Source organism: Myotis daubentonii, chromosome 14, assembly GCF_963259705.1.
Source record: "Myotis daubentonii chromosome 14, mMyoDau2.1, whole genome shotgun sequence".
NCBI lineage: Eukaryota > Metazoa > Chordata > Mammalia > Chiroptera > Vespertilionidae > Myotis > Myotis daubentonii.
Genome location: NC_081853.1, coordinates 50,274,373 through 50,296,893, shown reverse-complemented (window position 1 = coordinate 50,296,893; position 22,521 = coordinate 50,274,373). Strand labels below are relative to the sequence as shown.

The 22,521-nt window shown below is 48.2% G+C and overlaps 1 protein-coding gene across 2 annotated transcripts in view; it reads left to right on the top strand.

Annotated features, from left to right (window-relative positions):
* LARS2 (leucyl-tRNA synthetase 2, mitochondrial) overlaps positions 1–22,521 on the top strand; it is a 110,347-nt gene that overhangs the window by 23,729 nt on the left and 64,097 nt on the right. For both annotated transcript variants that reach the window (XM_059664329.1, XM_059664330.1), the window contains exons 4-6: positions 652–743; positions 1,290–1,350; positions 19,765–19,854. In XM_059664329.1, coding sequence (XP_059520312.1) covers positions 652–743; positions 1,290–1,350; positions 19,765–19,854 — 243 coding nt within the window. The remainder of the gene's footprint in view (positions 1–651; positions 744–1,289; positions 1,351–19,764; positions 19,855–22,521) is intronic.

The window sequence follows — 22,521 nt, the reverse complement described above, 5'->3', positions numbered from 1 at the left end:
AAGCCAGGGAATTGCTCTCTGGCTTGAGTAGTGCCTCCTTCATTAATCCAGTTCCGTCTGGGCAGACCTGCCTATTTCAGCTTCAGCAGCCGATCTGGGCCTTTGAGCTCTGAGAACTCTGCTTCCCCCTTCCAGCCTTCCGTCCAGATCAGACGGGTGGCTGCGTCTGTCCGCTCGGCTTCTCACTCCATTTTAACTACTTAGAGTATTTGCTAGACATGATTTTTCACGCTCTGGAAGTTTATTTTCTAGATTTTCTGATTTCAGCTGCTAGGACTTTTTTTTTGGTTAATGCTCACCTGAGGATATTTTCTTCATTGCTTTTCAGAGAGAGTGGAAGGGAAGGAGGGATGGAGGGAGGGAGAGAGAGAGAAAGAGAGAAAGAGAGAGAGAGACATCCTGGCTGACAACTCTGAGATGCAGTAATGAAAACACTGACTCAGTCACCTAGCATAGATGCCTTGGTGTGTAACCTGCTAAATCCTCGGTATGGCAGAGGTAGCTGGCTGGCTTCCCAGAGCACATTTTGAACTCACCCGGGAAGAAGGGTCAGGCATGTTAGTAGAAGGGAATGCCTGCTAATCACCCAGAGAGGACACTGATCTCGGTCTTTACCGTCCGCCATGCCTGACGCTTCCCTTCTGGTCCCAGGTCATCAACCCCATGGGGTGGGATGCGTTCGGACTGCCTGCCGAAAACGCCGCCATTGAGAGGAACCTACATCCAGACAGTTGGACGCAAAGGTGTGTTTTACAGACATTCAAACACCCGTGTACATGGATTCCCACAGTTCGTATGTTAAGGTTTTTTTCTCTTCAGTGGATTTTATGCTAAATGCCTGGCTTAACTCCGTGCAGAATACAGACATACAGGGTGGGGCAAAAGTGGGTTTACAGTTGTTTGTATGGAGAATAACACAATAATTAATAATCAGTAATACAAGAGTAAACTCTGTGTTTCGAATACTACCTTTGCCCGCCCCGTGTGGATGGGCCAGGAGTGCACATAGCGAAGGCGCTGCCCACCTGAGTGGCCAGAGGAAGGGCCCATCCCAGGGCCAAAGACCACTGTGCTTTCTAGTAGATCCTGTCTGAGTCCGAAGAGTCAGTATCTTCCAATATGCTGGCATTTTCATTGATTCTTAGTGATTTTTTGGGGGCCAGGGCAAAACGACATTTCGAGCCCTTTGGAATAATCTAGGCTTTTCCCCTTTCCCTTCCTATTCTCAAAGTATAGTTTGTTTACGGCTTCCCCCCCTAAATCCAAACCTTCTTCCCTCTACTTCACAGTAACATTAAGTACATGCGGAAGCAGCTTGACCGCCTGGGCCTGTGTTTCAGCTGGGACAGGGTAAGTCAGCCCTCTTACGGAGGGTCTTTCTTTGTATATTTATTTTTTAAATATGTTTTCATTGATTTCAGAGAGGAAGGGAGAGGGAGAGAAATATCAATGATGAGAGAGAATCATCGATTGGCTGCCTCCAGGCACAGACCCTGACTGGGAATTGAACCATGGCCTGGTTCATGGGTCGATGCTCAACCACCGAGCCACGCCCACTGGGCTGGAAGGTCTTTGTTGTACGGAAGGTCCTGATTGCACGGGGACCGTGACAGTTCTTCACATGCTGCTTTTTTGGGTTGGGAGAAGGGAAGGGAGGGAGGTAGAGCAGGTCTCCTCAAATGAAAAAGTGTCCCCGGTGGATAATTTGTCTGCAAACAAGTAATTTTCAGTGAGGTTAAGCCAAGAGTGTTAACTTCTTACTTAAGTTTCACAGTCGGCTGGGGTTGTGTGTGGTGACAGCTTTGCGCGGGGATTTCTGCTGTTCTCAGCGATAGTTGAACACGACTGTTGGAATCGATGTGGAAGTGATTAAATATCCACCCATCTGGTCCTTTTAGGTGATTAAGTGTTAAGTTGATTTATTTACCTTTCATTCCAAGTTTGGATTTGTTACGATTCTGTCACAAATAAATTGTTTAGTCACAGGAAGTTGCCAAGATAGTACAGAGACATGTACCCTTCCCCAACTTCCCCCCGGTGATAACATTTTATATAAGTTCAGACTAATATCAAAACGAAAAATTCGACACTGTGCAGTACTGTTAATTGAAGTGCAAACCTTGTTCAGATTTCACCAGTTCTTTTATGTAAACATGGTGTATATGTGCATGTGTGTATTTAGTAGTAGTCGTTCTGTGTAATTTAATCACATGTATAGATTTGATGGAGAAGTCTGAGGCCAGCCCCACTTGTTTCTTTGTAATACGGTGATCTTTCTACTGCCTTGTTGATACTTTTCTGAAAAACTATTTCCATTGATTTCAAAGAGGAAGGGAGAGGAAGAGAAAGATAGGAACATCAATGATAAGAGAGAATGATCAATCAGCTGTCTTCTGCATGCCCCCTACTGGGGATCGAGCTTGTTTGAGAGATTTTACCCTGAGCAAGAAAAGGCCATTCATATGCAGAAGCTGCTGCACACAGCTTGGGTGGGGTTGTAAATTGGATGAGGTAGGGTCTCAGGGAATCACCAGGGCGGAGCAAACAGAAATGGCTGCCAGTCAGCCCTGCAATTGGGGAGTTCCCAGCATAGGAACAACGATCCCTGGAGCACCTCCGTCTGGGAGAAAGCCGCCCCCGAGTTCCTGCCCTGATGCCAGTCAATCCAGCTCCCTCTCGTATGTGTCTGTGTTCCAGAGGAAGTGGGACCTTATAAGTTCAGTTCGTGGTGCCGGCCTTTTAAGAGGAACAGCTGGGTCTCCAGCAGCCTCTGTGTCACTGAGCCCCAATCGCACTGGTTTTTACAGCCCATAGTCCTTACTGCCGTAGGGACTTCTTTTTCCTGCTCTGGGACCCTGGGCTGGGGGGCTGGTGTGGGGCTGGGACCGCTTGCTCCTCCGGGCGGCCTCTGCAGGGACTGTCTCCCTCCCGATTAAAAAAGCGGCCGCGTGGGTGCCGGACCAGCCCGCTCTGCGCCTCCGCACCCCCTGCCAGTCTCAGTGTGCTCTCTGCTTTACTTCTCTAGTTGTAGGACTTCCACCAGCTCTCCAGCGCTTCCGGATGACTGTTCTGTATTTTAGTTATCATTTTGATGTGGTTGTGGGAGGCAGCGAGTACAGGTATTTACCTACGTTGCCATCTTCCAGCTGGTGTAATTTTGAGAAGACAGGAAGTAAGAAACTGAAAGTTAAATGTGAATAGCTGAACATCTACTGAGGGAAGAATAAAGTGGAACTAAAATTCCCAACTGTGCAAGGACAGAGGGGATTGTTTCTTTGTGGGCACTCGCCCTGTGGAGTCATTGGCAGCCCTTCTGAGGAGAAGGTGTGGACTGTACTCGACTCTCGTGGGTTCAGGTTATGGCCTCGGTGATCATGAACTGGTCCTAGGGAATGGCCCACGAGTTCCACAAATGACAAACGACAGAGTTAGCTTCTAAGCTGTCTGGTGTGGCCCATCGAGGCAGGTCTGTCTCTGCTTCCACCTCTGCCTTCTCACCAGGCTCTGGTGCCCACGCTGGTTCTGGTCCAGGCCTTGGCTATGACTCTTGAATTCAGTGGTTCTCAACCTTCTGGCCCTTTAAATACAGTTCCTCATGTCGTGACCCAACCATACAATTATTTTCGTTGCTACTTCATAACTGTAATGTTGCTACTGTTATGAATCGTCATGTAAATATCTGATATGCAGGATGGTCTTAGGCGACCCCTGTGAAAGGGTCGTTCGACCGCCACAGGGGTCGCGCCCCACAGGTTGAGAACCGCTGCTCTTGATGGAAGTCGATTTTGGGGCCTAATTTTTATTGGGAATCATCTGGATAATTGTTTGGGGAGGAATCCCTAGGAGTTCCCTTTAAAATCGGACACGTAGAAGAAGAAAAATATGCCCTGGCCGGTGTGGCTCAGTTGGTTAGGCCTTGTCCGTGCGCAGAAAGGTTGCCAGTTATTCCCAGGCAGGGCACATGCCCAGGTTGCGGGCTCAACCCCCAGTCGGGGCTGTGCAAGAGGCAGCTGATCTATGTTTCATTTTCACATTAATGTTTCTCTCTCTCCTTCCCTTTTCCTTCCTCTCTCTGTAAAAATCAATTTTTAAAAATCTTAAAAAGAAAAAGAAGGAAAACAAAGTCCAAACTACACAGGATTCAACTTAATGCCTGTGGACTCTGCCAGAAGAGGTTTTATTCGTGGTTTATAATGCTTGCTGAGCCACCCCAAGCACTCACACTCCAGTATAAAATCAGAACAAAACAAACCATATTCCAGGATTGGGCATAAAGGATGTTTGGACTAATTCAACTTTTCTTGGTCTCCCTTATTTACACAATCAACATGTGACGGAGTTGACTGAGTTTCTCTATCGTGGAGCTCTCAGGAGTTCTTACTGGTGCTCCTTTTCATTGGCTTTTACATTCCCGTGCTGATCTCCTTCTCATGCTTTTACCTTTGGTCTCTGTACATGTCGGTGCCCAGTAATAACACTGGTGGCTTCGCCCAGGTCAAGGCCGGGGAAACACAGGAGTTATGCCCCTTAGACAGCTGTGCCCTCACTCTCCCCACGGGCGTGTGGGCTGGGGGTGCAGGTGTGTTCTCCCAGGGCAGTGGAAGAGGCATATCAGAACTGCACTCGGGACTCTTCCCCCAGCAGGCTTTCACCAAAAGCCTCTTTGCTACTTGACCTTGAGCTCTTCCAAGTTTTGCTAACGGTGCTGCCCAGGCTGCACGAAGCAGGGAGGCCGCTGAGGGGTTCGGGGCTCCCCACCATCTGCATTGATCTCTGGGCTTCTGATTCTCTTGCTTTCTCTACACCTTTCTTCCCTTTCACCTCCTCTTACCGTTCCTTGTTCTCTCTCGTCCTTTTGCTCGACTCACCTGCTTTCCTTTTTCCTCTCTTTCTTCCTGTCTCTTTTTTAAGATAGATTTTTTTATTTCTGAAAAATTTCAACTCATATTAAAAAAGTGAGACTAGTACAGAAAGCCCCCAAACACTAATCCCCTGGCTTTAACAGTTGCTATTACCCGGCCAATCTTATTTCATCTGCAACCACCACTCTGAACTATTTTACAGCAGGCCCTAGACATCATATAACTTCATCTGTAAAGACCTCAGTACACATGGCAAAGATGAAGCCTCCCTCCCTCCCTCCCTCCGTCCCTCCCTCCCTCCCTCTCTCCCTTTCTTCGTCACAATTCTATTAAGCTAAAACAATTAATGATAATACCATATAACATCATGGAATGGTAGTCATTTTGAAAATTTCCCTGCTCCCTGCTGTCTTATAAGTATTTCTTTCCACCAGGGATTGGTTTGCGTGCACTTGTGCTGGTCTTTGCTGAGTCTCTCCTCCCCACCCCCTGTCGTTATCATGGTTTGGGAATTGTACTCTTTTCATCCAAAATACACAAGCTATTTGGACCATTCCTGCATGAATTTATTTTCATGATTCATATGATTTTCGTGATTTGTTTCATTACAAAGTGAAAAGTATTATTGCTTCAAGGCCCTTGCTACCTTGGCATTTTAATTACATAGAGGACTAGATGTCTGACAAAGGATTAAACTACGAGAAACAATGAGGGTGCTAGGAATAGAAATATATTTTGTTATGTTTTTTTTTGTTTTAAAAGAATTCAAAGAATAGCTTAAAACAAAAAGAATTTGGGGGCAAGTGAGTGCCTGGAAACTCCCCTTTGAGAGCTGGGAGCTCTGGTTGCCTTGACAACAGTAACAGGCCCTGATGAGGTTGACTCTCCGAGTCCCCTTCCAGGTCCTTACAGCGTGAAGCAGTGTGTCTGGCAGACTCCTGGCTCTGGGTTACTCCTCCCTCAGAATCAGAAAATTAACCTTTTCCTGGAGGTTTTCCTTGATCCATGGGGTGGGGTGGGGGGCACCTTTGTTTCCGCTGAGGTGAATGGGCAGCTTATCTTTTAGGGCTTCCCTGTTTCCAGGAAGTTGGTGCTGCGGCCTGAGGTGTCACTCAGAACCGCAGTCCTCTTGGGGTGGGGACCGTATGTCATCACGAACACATGGCGCACGTGTCGCCGACCTCAGACTGCGCGGTGCCAGCTCAGGGCTGACCAGCCTAAAACCTGTGGCAGAGGTTTCCGCTGCCCCAGCCAGGAGCGCTTTCTTAGACTCCTCGGCCCTCACGAGGGGCCACCCGGTCAGTGTGGCTCCTCGAGGAAGTGGTTTGTTCTGTCCCTGGTCCCCACTGGTGGTCACGAGCCCAGTCAATGACTAATAATGATTTTGACTCCTGAAGAGTTTTGTGTCCTGGTTTTGAAGAATGCCGAACAGCCTGGATTTGTCTGATTCGTTCTTCAGGCATTCGTTCCAGTTGCTATGGCTGCATAACAAATGAATTGTTTGATTTGTTGTCTTAAGTTTGTAAATTGATGAACAGCCTGGTGTTTGTAAATAGTGAAACTTAGAGTAGGGATGGGGAACGAGCCAGGGCAGAAGGCCAACTGGCACTTTTGATGAGGTGTTTTCTATATTAGACTGAAAGTTCTGGGATGGCTTCTCTGGAGTTTCACGTTGGGTTTCACATGTCTTTCTTCTTCTTCTTTTTAATCCTCACCCAAGAATGTCTTTTCATTGAATTTTAGAGAGAGTGGAAGACAGAGGGAAAGACAGAGAGAAATATCACTGTGAGAGAAACACATTGATTGGTTGCTTCTTGCACTCACCCCGGCTAGGGCCTGGGCTGGGGAGGAGCCTGCATCCGAGGTGTGTTTTTTTTACCAGAATTGAACCCGAGACCCTTTGGTCTGCAGGCCGATCGATGCTCTACCCATTGAGCCAAACTGGCTAGGGCTCACATGTCTTTCTTATAAGGCAAATTCACTGAAGAGATGTCTAATCACCCTTGAAGATGAGCCATTCCAGGATGAGTTATTCATAGCATCTAATAGCCCCAAATGAACTTTTCAAATAACCTTTCAAACCTACTGTCAAAACATATCTTTTGTTTGAGAACTTATATGTGAAAGTCAATTTCAGGTAAGTCTGAAATTTAATAACTTTTCTTCTGATAAGATCCTGGAAGATCCCAGGGAAACTGGCAGATGGCCCAAGGACAGTGCCAGCGAAACAGATTTGCAAGCAAAGAAGAAATCCAAGGTGGAAGGGTGAGGAACTAGACCCGCCCCTTTGTGTGAGCACACGCATATATAGACAGGGAAGGCTGGGCCTGTAGGTGACTGGGCCTGTGGTGGCCATCCTTGGAAATGACCAGCTTCGGAGAAACTGGATGAAGTCACCAAGGGACAGTGTGGAGAGAACAGAGGGCCCAGGATGTCTTGGAGTTGGGGGTCAAGAGACAAAGAGTAGCCGAGAGCAAGTCCTAGGTTTGGAGTAGAATTGAAATAAGATGGTGCTGTAGAAACCAGGGGAAGAGTGAATTTCCACAAAGAGGGACAAACAGTAGCCACTGGAAAAAGGAAAAAAGGGGCTCAAAAAATCCACTGATGATCAAGTTGATCATAAAAACCAGCTTTGGGGAAGGGATTCTAGGAAGCGGAGTGGAGGAAGTACCAGGAATCTGTCTCCCCACGTGACATCTGCACTGGCTGGCTGTGTCTGATAAAACCATTTTGGACCTTTGCAGTCTATTGAAGGCTTGCAGTTTCCAGGGGAAGGCTTGAATGGTAAATTGCAGTGAGTATTGGTCAATTGCAGCTCTTAACTCAATGGTGGCCACCAGTCCCTTACCCCAAGCCCCATGGTAGGCAGCCGTGCACAAGTTCCTGGAGCAGCTTACACATCGCTTGCAGGGGCCAGGGTGTGCAATAGGACCCCGCCCTCCAAATATCGGGGGTCTACGTTTTCTTTGCTGGTTGTTACTTCACTTAATAATGGCCCCCAAGTACAAGAGTAAGGATGCTGGCAATTCATATATACCCAAGAGAACCATAAAGTCCTTACTTTAAGTGAAAAGATGAATACAATACAGTAGATATTGAGAGAGAGAGAGAGAGAGAGACCACATTCACATAACTTTTATTACAGTATACGGTTATGATTGTTCTATTTTATTACTAGTTATTGCTAATCTCTTGCTGTTCCTAATTTATAAATTAAATGTTATCATTAGTTTGTACACATAGGAAAAACATAGTATCTTTAGGTCTCGGTACTGTCTGTGGCTTCAGGCACACACTGGGGGTCTTGGACCGTATCCCCTGCAGATAAGGGGGGGCTACTATACCACTGAAGTGTACACCTAAAAATGGAGAGGATGGTAAATTTTATGTGCGTTTTACCACAATAAAAAATTGAAGGAAAAAAGTAACTGGCTTTGGGGTGTGAAAATAAAAGCTGGAAGACTTTCCCCAGTATTGTTCCAGGACACGCGGATATTTCAGAGCACAGACTAATTGTCTTTTGTCTGTACGCCTGGGCTTTCTGGATGACTGGCTCTGTTGGCTCCAATTCTGGGACTTATGAGGGACAAAGAAAATCCAAGGAACTTGCCATCGTGTCATTCCTTGGGTGTGGAGGTTCCCAACCAGCCTGCCTTCTCTTCTTCATTTTTCAGAGTCTTATGTTTGTTTCATATACATAATGACCAGGGATGTCAGTTGTACTTAGTAGAAAGAGTAGGGCAAAGTCCATCTTTTCCATCTGCTCAGAGGGAGAGGGTGAGCACAGGGTGGGGCAAAGGTGGTTTACAGTTGTGAGTGTGCAAAACACAGAATTTATTATTGTATTATTATTTGCAAATTGTTGTATTATTTTCCATACAAACAGCTGTAACCCTACTTTTGCCCCACCCTGTATAGTTGTAAAAATCCTCCCCCTTCCTGTAAGATTCTGATCTGTGCTTCTCTGTCCCTAGCCCTTCCCTTTCAAAAGTCACCGGACTGCCCTTTGGCATGGCTCAGTGATTGAGCGTTGGACCATGAACCAGGAGGTCATGGTTCGATTTCTGGTCAGGGCATATGCCCAGGTTGTGGGCTTGATCCCCAGTGGGGGATGTGCAGGAGGCAGCCGATCGATGTTTCTCTCTTATCAATGTTTCTCTCTCTTTATCCCTGTCCCTTCCTCTCTCTAAAATCAATTATATATTTATATATATATATCACTGGACTAAATGATCTTCAAAATAAACTCCTATACATTTGCCAAAACTTAAAGTTGTTGTTGTTTTTCTGTGATGCATATGAAATCTTGCAGGCTGTGACAGGCCTCTACCACTCGTTGCTCACAGTGCTGGCAGGCAGCAGAGCAATTGATGGATTGATGTTCTCTGCTCCTCCTCTGGGTCCAGGCCCATGGAAACAAATGGCTTTTGCTTTATTCAGGAAACCCGGATAACTTGCATCTCAATAATAGCTTCCCGATGACTCTGTCCTGCCGATCCTGAAATTTTCAAGTACATTGCAGATAAAGATGTTCTTTTCCTTCCAGAGAAACAGCCATTGTGGAGAGCTGGTTTGGCTTGGATCGTGGAAACACTGGCATCTGTTCAAGTAGACAGATAACAAATTGCTATTCAGACCCATTAGTCTCTTCTGTAGTTTAATGGAGGGTTTTCTGTTCCCAACTGCCTACTTAGAAAAGCTGTCTGTATTGTTAGGCGGCCTTGATGAAATTCTTGTCAGCTGGCAAAGGACAATTACCGAGAAATTAAGCAAATTGTTGTTTCTCGTCCGATGGTGGCTAGTTCTCAGAATCTTGAGTAGAGTGTAGCAGGAGACAGCTTTTAGGTTACCATAAAAGCAATAGTGCTCAGGCCTAGCCAACTCGGCTCGGTGGATAGAGCGTGGGCCCTCGGACTGAAGGGTCCTGGGTTCGATTCCGGTCAGGGGCGTGGGTCTGTGCCTCAGCTCGATCCCCGGCCCCACTCGGGGCAGGAGGCAACCAATCGATGTGTCTTTCTCACATTTATGTTTTTCTCTTTCTGACTCTCCCTCTCCCTTCCACTCTTTCTAAAAATCAATGGAAAAATATCCTCATGTGAGGATTAACAAACAACAACAACAAAAATAGTGCTAAAAAAATAATGGTCAAGACAGTAGCAAAAAGAGAGTTTTTTTTAAAAAAATATTTTTTTTATTGATTTCACAGAGGAAGGGAGAGGGAGAGAGAGAGAGAAAAATCAGTGATGAGAGAGAATCATTGATTGGCTGCCTCCTGCACACCTCACACTGGGGATCAAGCCCGCAACCCGGGCATGTGCCCTTGAATGGAACCTGGGACCATTCGGCTAGGGCAAGAGGAGCTTTTTTATTTAAGCTTAGAAAGACAGTGCGAGTTGTCTTTCAAACCTCAGAGCAGCGTTTCCCCTCTATTAATAGTCATTCTCTAGAGTGGCTTCAAGAGCATGTAGAATGTGAAGTTTTCAAATGACTCAAGAGTTTAGCTGCAGCCCTAGATTTTGGAAACAAGACCTGTAAGAACAAAATGTATGTTCTGTAAAGCGCAGTGCGCAGCATTTGTGATTTTCAGTCTTCATTAAATGCTTCCTTTCAGTCTAAAGTTAGTCCCGAGGTGGAGGAACACAGTTACCTCAAAATGAATTCTTAGACAAATGTTAGGTGCATGATTAATTAATTACCCTGATATTAACACCTGTTCCATCAACTCTGCATAAAGGAGGGGAACAGGGAAGATAAAGGAGACTCGAGGCAGAAGTGTGGCCAAGGTGGACGTTAACAGATGGTCGAAGGAAGGCAGAACGAGAGGATGAGGCCACGAGGAGGCTGAGGAGGCCCGGGCAGTGGGACTTGAGGGGAGTAACAGCTTAAGAAGGAGGAAGAGGTAGCCATGTGGCCTAGGCCGGGGACCACTGACTGGGCCTGTAGGTGACAGAGAGCCATGTGGTCTAGGCCGGGGAGTGCTGGCTGGGCCTGTAGGTGACAGAGAGCCATGTGTCTAGGCCGGGGAGTGCTGACTGGGCCTGTAGGTGACAGAGAGCCATGTGGTCTAGGCCGGGGAGTGCTGACTGGGCCTGTAGGTGACAGAGAGCCATGTGTCTAGCCCAGGGACCCCTGGCTGGGCCTGTAAGTGACAGAGAGCCATGTGTCTAGCCCAGGGACCCCTGGCTGGGCCTGTAAGTGACAGAGAGCCATGTGGTCTAGGCCAGGGACCGCTGGCTGGGCCTGTAGGTGACAGAGAGCCATGTGGTCTAGGCTGGGGACCCCTGGTTGGGCCTGTAGGTGACAGAGTCAAATGAGATAGAATAGAACAGAAACTGGAGAGGTGGGAGGGATGGGCCTGGGGCCTAGGATGCCCGTGGGTTCAGTTGGGTGGTGGCCTCTTTTCCCTCGGAGGCGCCTGGGAATGGATGGGGCGGGTGAGAGGAGAGACGATGGAAGGCCTTACTCTCCGTCAGGGAGGAGAGGCCCATTCCTGCCGCCTGACCCAGTGCTGCCGGAGAGCTGGTCCTCAGGAAGCGGAGTGGAATGATTCGGTGAGTGCAGGAACAGACAGAGCCTTGAGTTGGTGGAAGTCTGTTCTCTCTGTTCTCAGCACCTCCATTTCCTCTCACGAGCCGATCGGCGAGTGTCTTAGAACAAGGACTGGGCGGCAGGCCCTTGGTGCGTGTTCTCTCACTGGTGTCGTGAGCGGGGAAACAGAGTTCTGAACCACCCTATGGCTCTGGATGTGGGAGTTGCCGGTGGACATATGTGTGCTGCGTCCTCACGCTGTGGGATTTGGGGGTTCTGCACACAGGCTGTGTGCGTGTGAAGGGGGCAACATGTCTCACTTGCCAAGAGCATTACCTCCATTTTCTCATTTAAGCCTCGTGTCCATTTCAGGGTTTGGTCTGGTTATTGGCCCCTCCTAGGAATGTATTATTTATCTATTGCTATATAACAAATTGTCCCCAAACTTAGTAGCTTAAAACAATAAGCACTTATTGTTTCTTAGTGTCCGTGGGATAGGAATTCAGGCGTGGCTTCGTTGGACCCCCTGGCACAGGTCCTCGGAGGCTACCGTCCAGACCAGGGCTGGTTCCTTGCTGGCCAAGGCCTCCCTGCCTTCCTGGCCACCTGGGCTTCTCCACAGGGCAGCTCGCAGCATGGCAACTGGTTTTCTTCTGAGCAGGAAAGAGTGAGGAAGAGAGAAAAGGAGAATGCCCAGGACAGAAATCTCAGTCCCTTCGTAACCTAACCTTGGAAGTGACATCCCATCACTTGCTTTGTTCTGTTTGTTAGCAGCAAGTGTCCAGGTCCAGCCCGCACTTGAAGGAAGGGGATTTCATAAAGGGCCTGAGTGTCAGGAGGCAGGGTCACTGTGGGCCACCCTAGAGGCTGTCTGCTACGCTAATGAGAAAAACGAGGCACGGATGTGGTTAAGTCATTTGTCAGCCCTAACATCCTGACTCTGGGACACCCTAACTGCCCCCCCACCCCACCCCCCCACACACACAATTCTTGCTCTGCTCACAGGCTAAGATGTCCACCTGGCCCCTTTCATTCTAACAGCAAGTAGGAAGGTAGGTGACCAGGCTGGGCTTCTTACCTGGGAATGGTGGACTGGGACCCCTCTTCCCTCATTATGTTCCCTGTGATTCTGCACTTGGGTCAGGCCTTTCCCTTTAGACTTTGGGTTGTCAGGATTGCTTATGTAGACACACGCTAAGGTTGACCAGGGGCCTTGGAGGTGGCCATGTGGATGCCCCTTCGTGGTGACCCCAGGACATTCGTTTGTCTGTAGAGCACCATCTCTAGTTCCTTTAAACCCCACTGTGTGGGTCTTGAGGTGCATATGCCAAGTATATTGGAAGACTGCTCACCAGGGCAAGGGTCCGGCCACTGTAGACTCAACTCTTTTGTTTTCTTCTTCCTTTGAATCTAAACTGTTTTCAAGAGCTGTAACACTATAGGCTAATTCCCAGAGTAATACACAGTCACTATACAAAATCAGTGAAGTTCAGAAAACCTTGTATAATTAAAAAAAAACACCCAACGCACCCACAGTCGGTGTCATCCTGAGCAGCCCAGTGTTTATTTGTATGTTGGCATTTCTTCCCTAGCATCATAGGTTCTGGGAAGAATTACTCAATCCTGTGAAAATCCAAGGGCAGGAGGACCCGTCTGCCCCGCAGTGTTTGAGAGGGAGATGTAATTGGGAGAAACCTCTTTGCAGCCTGGCTGCATGGGAAATTTCTGGGGTGCGGTGTGGCCCAGGCACCAGTAACGGTTGAAGCTCCATTCCAATGTGCAGCAGGTTGAGTGCTGAGTGTTTGGAAGACTTAGTGTAGGGTGACCACAGCTGACCTAACCCGGCAGGCTTCCCGGGAGCCTCCCACCTGCCCCTTCCAGCACAGCAGGTGCGCAGAGCTGAGCGCCTGAGCCAACACCGGGAGGCGTCTGATGCAGACGGGACCTGTCTTTCTCTAAGCTGCACAATAGGAATCCTGGGGCTGGCTCCTCTGGCCCCGGAGCCGTGCTCTGCTTTCCAAACTCCCCGCTTTAGAATTAGAGAACCTGGGGTGGAATGAAAAGCAAGGTCATTGCCATACAGTTCCGTTGCAATGAAGAGCAAATGGCAAAAATGCATGTTACAAAGATCATTGTTTAAAAAGGTACGTGAGTACCTGTCTCCTCTGCTTCCAGATCGGTTGTTGTGAAGGCAGGAGGCTCATGCGAGGCTGAGGAGTGGGGAGGCGAGGCCTTGTTGTCAGGAACTGTGAGGCGTGGCTGATGCTCATCTTTCTTGAGGTGTTTATCTTCAGCGAGTAGGGCCGAGGAATGACTGACTTGTTAAACACCTTGCTTGGTGTATTGTGTGAAACTCTGGCAGCTAACCTGAATCACGCAAGGTTGCAATGAAACGTAAACGCACGTGGCTTTGAGGGGTGAGGCAGGTCCTTGAATCCTGCCAGAGCAGAAGCCAGGGTCGGAGGCCACCTGGCTGGCTCTCCTGGAGCTGGGTCGCCACCAGCCATGACTGGGAACTGCCTGGTGTGAATGTCTCCATCCTGGTCATGTGTTTTGGTCGTTCCCTTGTAAACACCCTCTCTTTCTGGTCCTTTCCTCTCCCTTTTCCCTTGTCCCGGGAGCCTCACGAGGGGTCAGCCACCTCTCCGAGTGGTATGATGGGAAACCAGCCTCACCCCCCACAGCCTGCTCGAGTCAGCCCAGGGGAGTGGCCCCGGCGATCCCTCCTGTGTGCCCAGCATGTGCTTTCAGGGCGGCTCTTCACCTCTGTTTCTAGACAGGACACTGGGCTCTGGCCACAAGCTACCGATGATGCAAGGACTTGAACCAGGTTCAATGGCTCCAAAGGGGATTGTCTTTCCGATCGCTCACTCTCTCTAGACTCCCTGGAGCAAGGAGTGTTAGCTGGGGAGACCTCAGTGAGGTGCACACACGGTGACTTCTTCCCAGACCACATGCCCTTTCACGGCAGGGGCACTGGAGGAGGCCTCTGGCTCGGTCTCCCTGGACCTCATCATCGCACAGGGCTCCTGGCACGGCCGGCGTAGTTAGCAGTGTGCCGGCAGGGTGGCAGGTCTCCAAGGACCGCCGAGCCTCACTTGTGTTCTGAGGGGCTCACCTTCTGTGTCGGGCTCTGTGTTTGGCTGTGAATGGGCAAGGTATTTTTCATGCTAAAAGCCGGGTATTGCAGAGTGAAGACTGCAGTGTGGGAGGATGACTCTGGTTGAGTCCCAGGTACAGAAGTTTGGTCTTCCAGCCAGTCGATAGCACTTTCTAGAGCTGGGGAGGGTGGCGGGGGGAGGTAGAACATGACACCTTTCTGTGGATCTGTGTGGATGTGGGCTTTGCAGTTGCTTTTGGAGTATAACTTTGAGTAACCTGACTTTCTGTTTTAAAAACAAGATGCATTAGGTGTTGGCTTGTCTGGGAAGCAGGGAAAGGCAGTGCAAGAATGAAGAGGGGCCGAAACCGGTTTGGCTCAGTGGATAGAGCATCGGCCTGCGGACTGAAAGGTCCCAGGTTCGATTCCGGCCAAGGGCATGTACCTGGGTTGCAGGCACATCCCAGTGGAAGATGTGCAGGAGGCAGCTGATCGATGTTTCTCTCTCATCGATGTTTCTAACTTTCTATCTCTCTCCCTTCCTCTCTGTGAAAAATCAATAAAATATATTTAAAAAAAAAAAAGAATGAAGAGGGCTCGGAACAGAGTAAACAGCCTGCGCTTGAATAAGAAGTCTTCCCAAGCCAGTGCTTTCCCACCGCAGGAATTGGGGGGGCAGGAATCCCCACCCCACAGACATTGGGCTCCCCCGGGTACAGGCAGGGCCGGGCCAGGACATTTGGGTGCTGTGGGCCAGATTCCAACGGATGATCTTTCAACACTTACTTGTCATCAACCTTTTCATGGAAGGCGGTAACCTGATGTATCACGAAAAACGATACGCCTCCCTAACTTCGCAAGAGGAACTGTATTACATGAATTTATTACAAGAGATTTTCCAAGTCAGACAACCACTTGGAGGCCTATTAAATGATTTAACATTTAGGGAGTAAAACCAATCACTCATTCCCAGGGAGCAGCCCTATGCATGCATAACCAAGTTTCAGAACTGTGTCTGCCCACACCCCCAGGCTTGCCAGGTCTCTCCCGGGGTTGGTCTCAGAGCTGGGAGAAGGGGCGAGCTCCGTGGGAATGAGTGCCCTGCCCCATGTGCTCGACAGTGAGGGGTCACAGCAGCTGGAGAAGGGCAGCCTAAGCTCAGGGCTGGCATTCCCACTTTCCCAAGGTGTTTTACGCCTTCTTATGGGATGCCGATCAGAAAGTTGCTTGGCTCTTTAATCTGCCTGAGGTTACAGACTCAAATTAAAAAAATCAAACCCCACGGAGCAGGTTTCTCCCCTTGGTACGCTTGGACTTGGATAATTTGTTCGAGAGACTGTCTTGTGCATTGTAGGGGTTTTAGCAGCGTCCCTGGCCTCTACTCACTATGCCAGTAACACCCTCCCCCACCAGTGTGACAGACAGAAATGCCTCCAGGTACTGCCAGGTGTCCTTGAGAGCAAACGCTTCCTGGGAGAATCCTGCTTTGGGAAGAGGAAGGAAGGAAGGGCAGTGAGCATCTCTGGTGCTGAAACCCCAGGAGAGCCTTGTCTGCAGAGCTGGGTTAAGTAAGAGGTTCTCAGGGAAAATGTGAAAGGGAGTCTCCATTTCTCGCCAGACTAAAGGGAAAGCTTTTAAGCAGTTTCATTTCAGAAAGATGTCTGGTGATTAAAAAAAAAAAAAAAAAAAAACCACACACACACACTATATTGTTGGGAGTATTACAGATGTCCCCTTTTTGGTGATTTTTTACTGAGATGGGGTATTAGAAGATTAGAAATAGTTGTTTTGTTTTGTTGTTTTTAAAACCAGCAAATCAAGGAAGGTTCCAGAAGTGTTCTGATACTTTTAGGAAATGCATTTTTGAGCCCTCTCCCCACTGTGTTTGTGGTTCTCATGAGACTGGACTAGGGAGCCTTGAGCCTCCTGGTCTGCCAGTTCTTCATGGAGAGGATGATACCGAGGGTCCTAGTGGACCCTGTGTGCAGCAGGTGGGAAAATGGGCAGGAGCGCTCCCAGCTTCCGCTGGGCAGGGGACACCGGCACTCAGAGGGGACTGTGTGAGTGGTGAACATGTACTCAGGTAAAGCCATCGGTGTTCACACACGCAGACACATGGCACGTGCCGTTCCTGGCACTGAAAATCTTCCTCAGTAACAGAGGGCAAGAGAGATGAAGAAAGAGGCTGCCACCCCGGTTGGTAATTAACGGAGTTTATTAGGTGAAACTCACAAGGCATGTCTTGGAGGCTGCAAGCGGAAATAAATGGATCATCACGCTGCTTGGCAGGCACCAAAGAATTATATAGGGAAAGGGGGGTGGGGGCCAGTCACGGGTGCTAGTGCATGCATGCTTCCAGGTGCGGAAATTACTTTACATGCTTGACCAGCCTGTAAACAGCCTGTTCCAGGAACCAGCTCGTTGCAGGAGGCAAGGGAGGGGCGCTGATTTATGTCAGAAACCCAATGTGAACAACACGGGTCAGACCCATTCTGAAGGCAGGTGGGGAGGGGCCTGCAGTGCCCACCGCTCAGCGCACCTGGGAGCTGGCTGTTCCAAAGAGGTGGCATTCCTGGCAGACTGAAATAGGCTAATGCTCGGCTGGACAGCCATCTTTTTCCTCTCTGACTGGACCTATGATCTTTCTTCTATTTCAAGTGAAAGTGGTTTTCAAAACCGTAAACCTGGATGAAGATAATAATACTGGTCTGTTGCTGTGTAGTTTTTATTCTCAATCTATAGAAGCAGATTCAGGGCTGAGAAAACACATACATGCATATAATATATTGGTATATTATATGCATTTATTAGAAGTATTTTGATGCTTTATTATGAAAAACTTAACAATGCAGATAATTAGAGAAAAGAGAACTGTCATCTCTTAAATTTAAACTGTCATTTTTTTTTCATATTAGCTTCACACATTTTTTAAAACTACTAATGAATAAGAATTTGCAAAAACAAACCATAACAAGTCTGGGAATATTTTTACCACATTCTTGCATCCCCTGCCCTAGTTCATCTTACAGATTTACAATGTAATTTTTTTTAACTTTTTTTTTATATTTTATTGATTTTTTACAGAGAGGAAGGGAGAGAGATAGAGAGTTAGAAACACTGATGAGAGAGAAACATCGATCAGCTGCCTCCTGCACATCTCCTATTGGGGATGTGCCCGCAACCCAGGTACATGCCCTTGACCGGAATCGAACCTGGGACCTTTCAGTCTGCAGGCCGACGCTCTGTCCACTGAGCCAAACCGGTTTCGGCTTACATTTAGTTTGATTCAACATGCAGAAGTTAGATGGGCTGGTCTTCATTCAACAATAATTTTGGGGTGCCTCGATGTACCAGGACCTGAGCAGACAGTGATGAACAAATTAAACATCTAAACATAGCTCCAGCCCCGGTTTTATTAGAAATACAAGTTTTTGCCGTGGCTGGGTAGCTCAGTTGGTCGGAGCGCCATACTGATATGCCAAGGTTGCAGGTTCGATCCCCAGTCAGGGCTCATACAAGAATCAACCAATGAAGGCATAAACAAGTAGAACAAGTCGATGTTTCTCTCTCTGTCTCTCCCTTCTTCCCCCTTTCCCCCCCCAAAAAAAAGAAAGAAAGAAAGAAATGCAAATTCTTCAGTTGTTTGTCTGGGAAACGGAAGAAAACGAGTTCTGTGCCATGGGAGGGGTAGCTGGTGAGGAAAAGATCCTGGGATGAGGGTGAATTTGGAGGCATTGGGGAGCAAGCCCGCCCACAGTGTGCTGGTCCCATTCTTGAGTTGGCAAGGCGCTTGGTGCATGTAGCTCCTGCAGACTGGGTGTGTGTGCAGCCTGGGAGCTGGGACTGGCTTTCCTGCTCACAGCTCAGCAGCTCAGCATCACAGTTGAGGCACTGCATGGGGCCAGCCCCGGGGGTCAGCTACCATAGGGGCAGAGCTGTTAGATGGGCTGGTTACTCACTCTCTGCCTTGCAGGGGAGTGGGGAGTGGATCTGGTGATCAGAGTTTTTTGTTTTCTAGTAGCGATTACTCTGCTATTTTTATTAGTCAGCACATAAAAGGACATAATACGCAAGTATCTTACCTAAGAGAAGTAGCCCATTGGGAGCACCTCGAGTTTCCCAGGCCCCCTGTTCAGCTCCGGCCCGACTTGCCCTCCCCGCTGGGCTTCAGCTCTCTCCTCCATCTGAAGAAAGGCGGAGCTGTTGCCTTTCCGTCGAAGGGTGACTTCTATCAGATGTCCATCCAGGTGGGACCATTTGGAATGTGCCCTGTCCTACGTCCATTCCCCTGTGAGCTGTTGTGCACAAAGAGCTGGAGAAGGAAGCAGTCTGAGTATAGGTCTCTATGCTTATTGACCTTACCCACCCAGCCTTACAGGGATGAATCAATAACCTGTCTTTAAAGATTCCATAGCAAAGGCGTTTTCAGGACAGAAAGTACATTTGGGGAAGCTTTGGTTTAGGCTGGAAATACAAGCCAGGTGCTTTCTCACTGAGTTTAATATTTGGTAATGTTTTTGGTGGGTCTTCCTATGTAGATGCCAGCCTGACTCACATAATGGAATACAAGGGGTAGAATGAGTCTGAAGGAGATACCGGGCCCTGGTTATAGGTGGAAACACAAGGTTTATTTTCAAATGGAGAACGTTTGAAAGCAGGAAAATATTCCTCTTGGATTTTGTGACTGCTTTAAAAATGAATTGCTGCCCTAACCCGTTTGGCTCGGTGGGTAGAGCGTCGGCCTATGGACTGAAAGGTCCCAGGTTTGATTCTGGCCAAGGGCATGTACCTGGGTTGTGGGCACATTCCTAGTAGGAGGTGTGCAGGAGGCAACTGATCGATGTTCCTCTCTCATTGATGTTTTTAACTCTCTATCCCTCTCCCTTCCGCTCTGTGAAAAATCAATAAAATATATTTTTAAAAAAATGAATTGCTTTCATGAATGAGCTTTGTGGCCCCCCAAATATGTTTGTGCTGACAAAAATGATAATACCCCATTTCGTACAATGTAATTCACATGCTAGTTGCATGGGTGGAGGGAGAGGTGTGCAGAAGACTTTGGGTTGATTTTCTCATCTTTAAACAGGGAAGGTGGGGTTGACATTTCAATCACGTCTCTCTTCCCTCACTTTACAAATCGGTGGAAAGTAGGATAGTCGGTCACATGTTTGCAGTGAGATTGCTTTTCAAAATGCTGCAAGGCCGGTGCCTACGTGGCGTGGGGGCAAGAGTTCACAGTGGCCAGTGGGTGACTTCTTCTTCCCTCTCCGGCAGGAAATAACCACGTGTTTACCAGACTACTATAAGTGGACGCAGTACCTCTTTATCAAGCTCTACGACGCTGGACTGGCCTATCAGAAGGAGGTAAGTCCAAGTTAGCTGCACTTTAAATAAATTTCCTCCTTCCGCTTAGAACACACCATTGTTAAACAAGAAACAAAGACGCCCTATTTGCCCAGGAGCCGTGAAAATGAACATGACCTCAAGTTCATGGCCTGGGTCGCAGCAGATCCAGAAAGTAACGACGCCCGGCTTAGTTTGCTGCCTCCAGGACAGGGCTTGGTTCTTTCGCGCTTGAATTCCCAGCACGTAACAGTGCCTGGTGCCTGGGCTGAGATCGGGGGGAGCAGAAGAGGAGTGCAGGCTTCCCAGACCCTAGCTCAGACCCCTCCCAGCTGTGCGCTGGGTCAGTCACCTCCAGGAGTGTGGCTCTCCTGCTCAGTGGGTGGTGACATCGTTGCGGGGTCTTGGAGGACAGAGATGATATTTGAAGAACAACCATCACAGTACCTACCGAGTGGTCTCCCAAGAAGGGGAGGAGCGTGTCACGGGGGGAGCTCAGTAACAGTGGATGCTCCTGAGATGCTGGGGAGGAGGGAGAGCGTCAAGTGTGGCCTGGAACTTCGCTGTCCAGTACTGTAGCCACGAGTGGCATGTGGGGTTGATATTTAAGTTTAAAGTAATTGAGGTTAATTAAGATTGAGGTCCACATTCACGTGCCAGTAGTGAAGATTGGACATCACGGATCTAGAACGTTTTCCATCATCACAGAACATTCTGCTAGACAACGTGGGTCTAGAAAATTCAGAAGTAACAAGTGGAAGCGGCATAAATCCTTTGGCCAGGGGATTTAAGGACACAGAGTCACATTTACTGTTCTGTGGGTCACTTCACACTGCTTGGTCTTGCAATGAATAATACCTACAGAGTCACTGTGTGTTAGGTTTGAAAAGCTTTAGAATCAATCTAGTGATGGATGCAGAAGGCTCAACTTGAATTTCGGAATAAAACAAAGATGTCTTGAACCTTAACAACATAAAAATAATGTAGCAACAAAAACCAGGAGGAGAACTTGGGGGAGAAAAATAGAAGCAAGTGTGAGACCATCCCTTCATCTTTCTCAGCAAGGAGTCAGAGATGAAAAGTTAGAGGTTTACATCTATGTGTTTTTTTAAGTTAGAAAGGTAGCTATTAAAGCTAACAAAAATAGGGCGAACTAGAAGAGGGGTCGAGGGTGGGAGGAAGGCTGTATGGCCGACCATGCTGAGTGTCCACCATGCATGGCCCAGGGTCCCCAGCGCTGTCTAAAGACAATGTCCAAGACGGAAGCATACTTTTATTATTTAAGGTTACAGTGGTAAATACCAGAAGACTGAATGAACAGAACCTGTTAAAAGGGGAAGGGTGATTTAATAACCACTTCACATAACTGTGAATATTCTTCTTTGATACTATAGCAAAAGTCAACAAGTGGTGGTTTCTTAAACGTTAGCTGCAGTGTTGAATCTGAACCATCGGTGACCTTTTTGTACTCTGTTAAATTGAAATGGGTTGGACTGGTCTGTCTTACACTTTGCATGGATTTTTCACCTCTGCATAATTTTGTAACATCATACATGAGGCATTTGGAAAATACAGTACAGTGAGTTATGCAGCTCTTCCAAATGTTGACATATTTCATTGTACAATGTCAGCAACAATGAAGCTGTGAGCTCATGATGGGCAGGTACAAGCTTTCCAAGCCCTGTACTTGGGAGAACATGAGTTTACCTCTGTGATTTAAAGAAGGTTATTCCGTGGATGTAGTTAGTGGAGAGACGAATGATGTTGCCGGGTGCTTGGACATTCTGGGGAACTGTGGAGAGTTCCTATCTAGGAGTTTGTCTTTGGCCGTCTCCATGACTTTGGTGGCAGCAGCTGGTGGCTGTGCTAATTCAGCCTCCTAAGCTGGGTGTGCAGTGCGGCCTGGTCTCCAGGAAGCGCACGGCCTCTCTCACTCTGCCCCCGGGGCTGTGGAAGGTGGTGGCAGTAGCCTTGGGACCCACCCCCTTCCCCTGGACTCCGTCCAAATTTGGCCCATTCTGGATGGAATGGGGCAATATTGATTTTGAGATTACTTCCTTTAATAAGATCTATGTGGTGTTCCTTAATTAAGCACCCCTTTGTCAAGAAAAAAGCTAATAGACTTTGAGAAAATCAATACCCTGAACCATATACTTTACCAGCCTTCTGGAGCCAGAAGCTGCATGTCAGTGTCCTCAGAAAAGGGGTAGCAAAGCGGAGCCTGGGGAGGAAGAAGCAAGGACAGCTATGGGAGGAGCAATGCCCTGGCCGGGAGACAAAGGCTGATGGAGGGTGATCTGGACGGGACAGGCATCCTATGCAAAGCGAGGCCCAGGGAGGCGAGGGGAGAGAACCCAAGCAAGAGGAAGATGAGATGAGAAAAGGTGAGGGGTGGCACAGGAGGCCGCGGGCAGGGGGCACCGCAGCTGCTGTGTCGCAGAGAAGGGAGCGTATAAACTCAAAATCAGGATGTCGCCGCCTTGAGGATCCCCAGTGGAGCCCACAGTCGCCAGCATCCCTGAGAGCCTAATGGTGTCATGGAACGCATTCCTAAAATGCTTTCTAAAAGCTTCCCATCAACACCCAGACAAAAAAAGGTTAATCCTCGTGTTTAACCCTGGGTCAGCTGGGGACATTCTCCTATTTGGAGCCCCTCTTTCTGTGGAGTTACCAGATAACTTGTGTGAG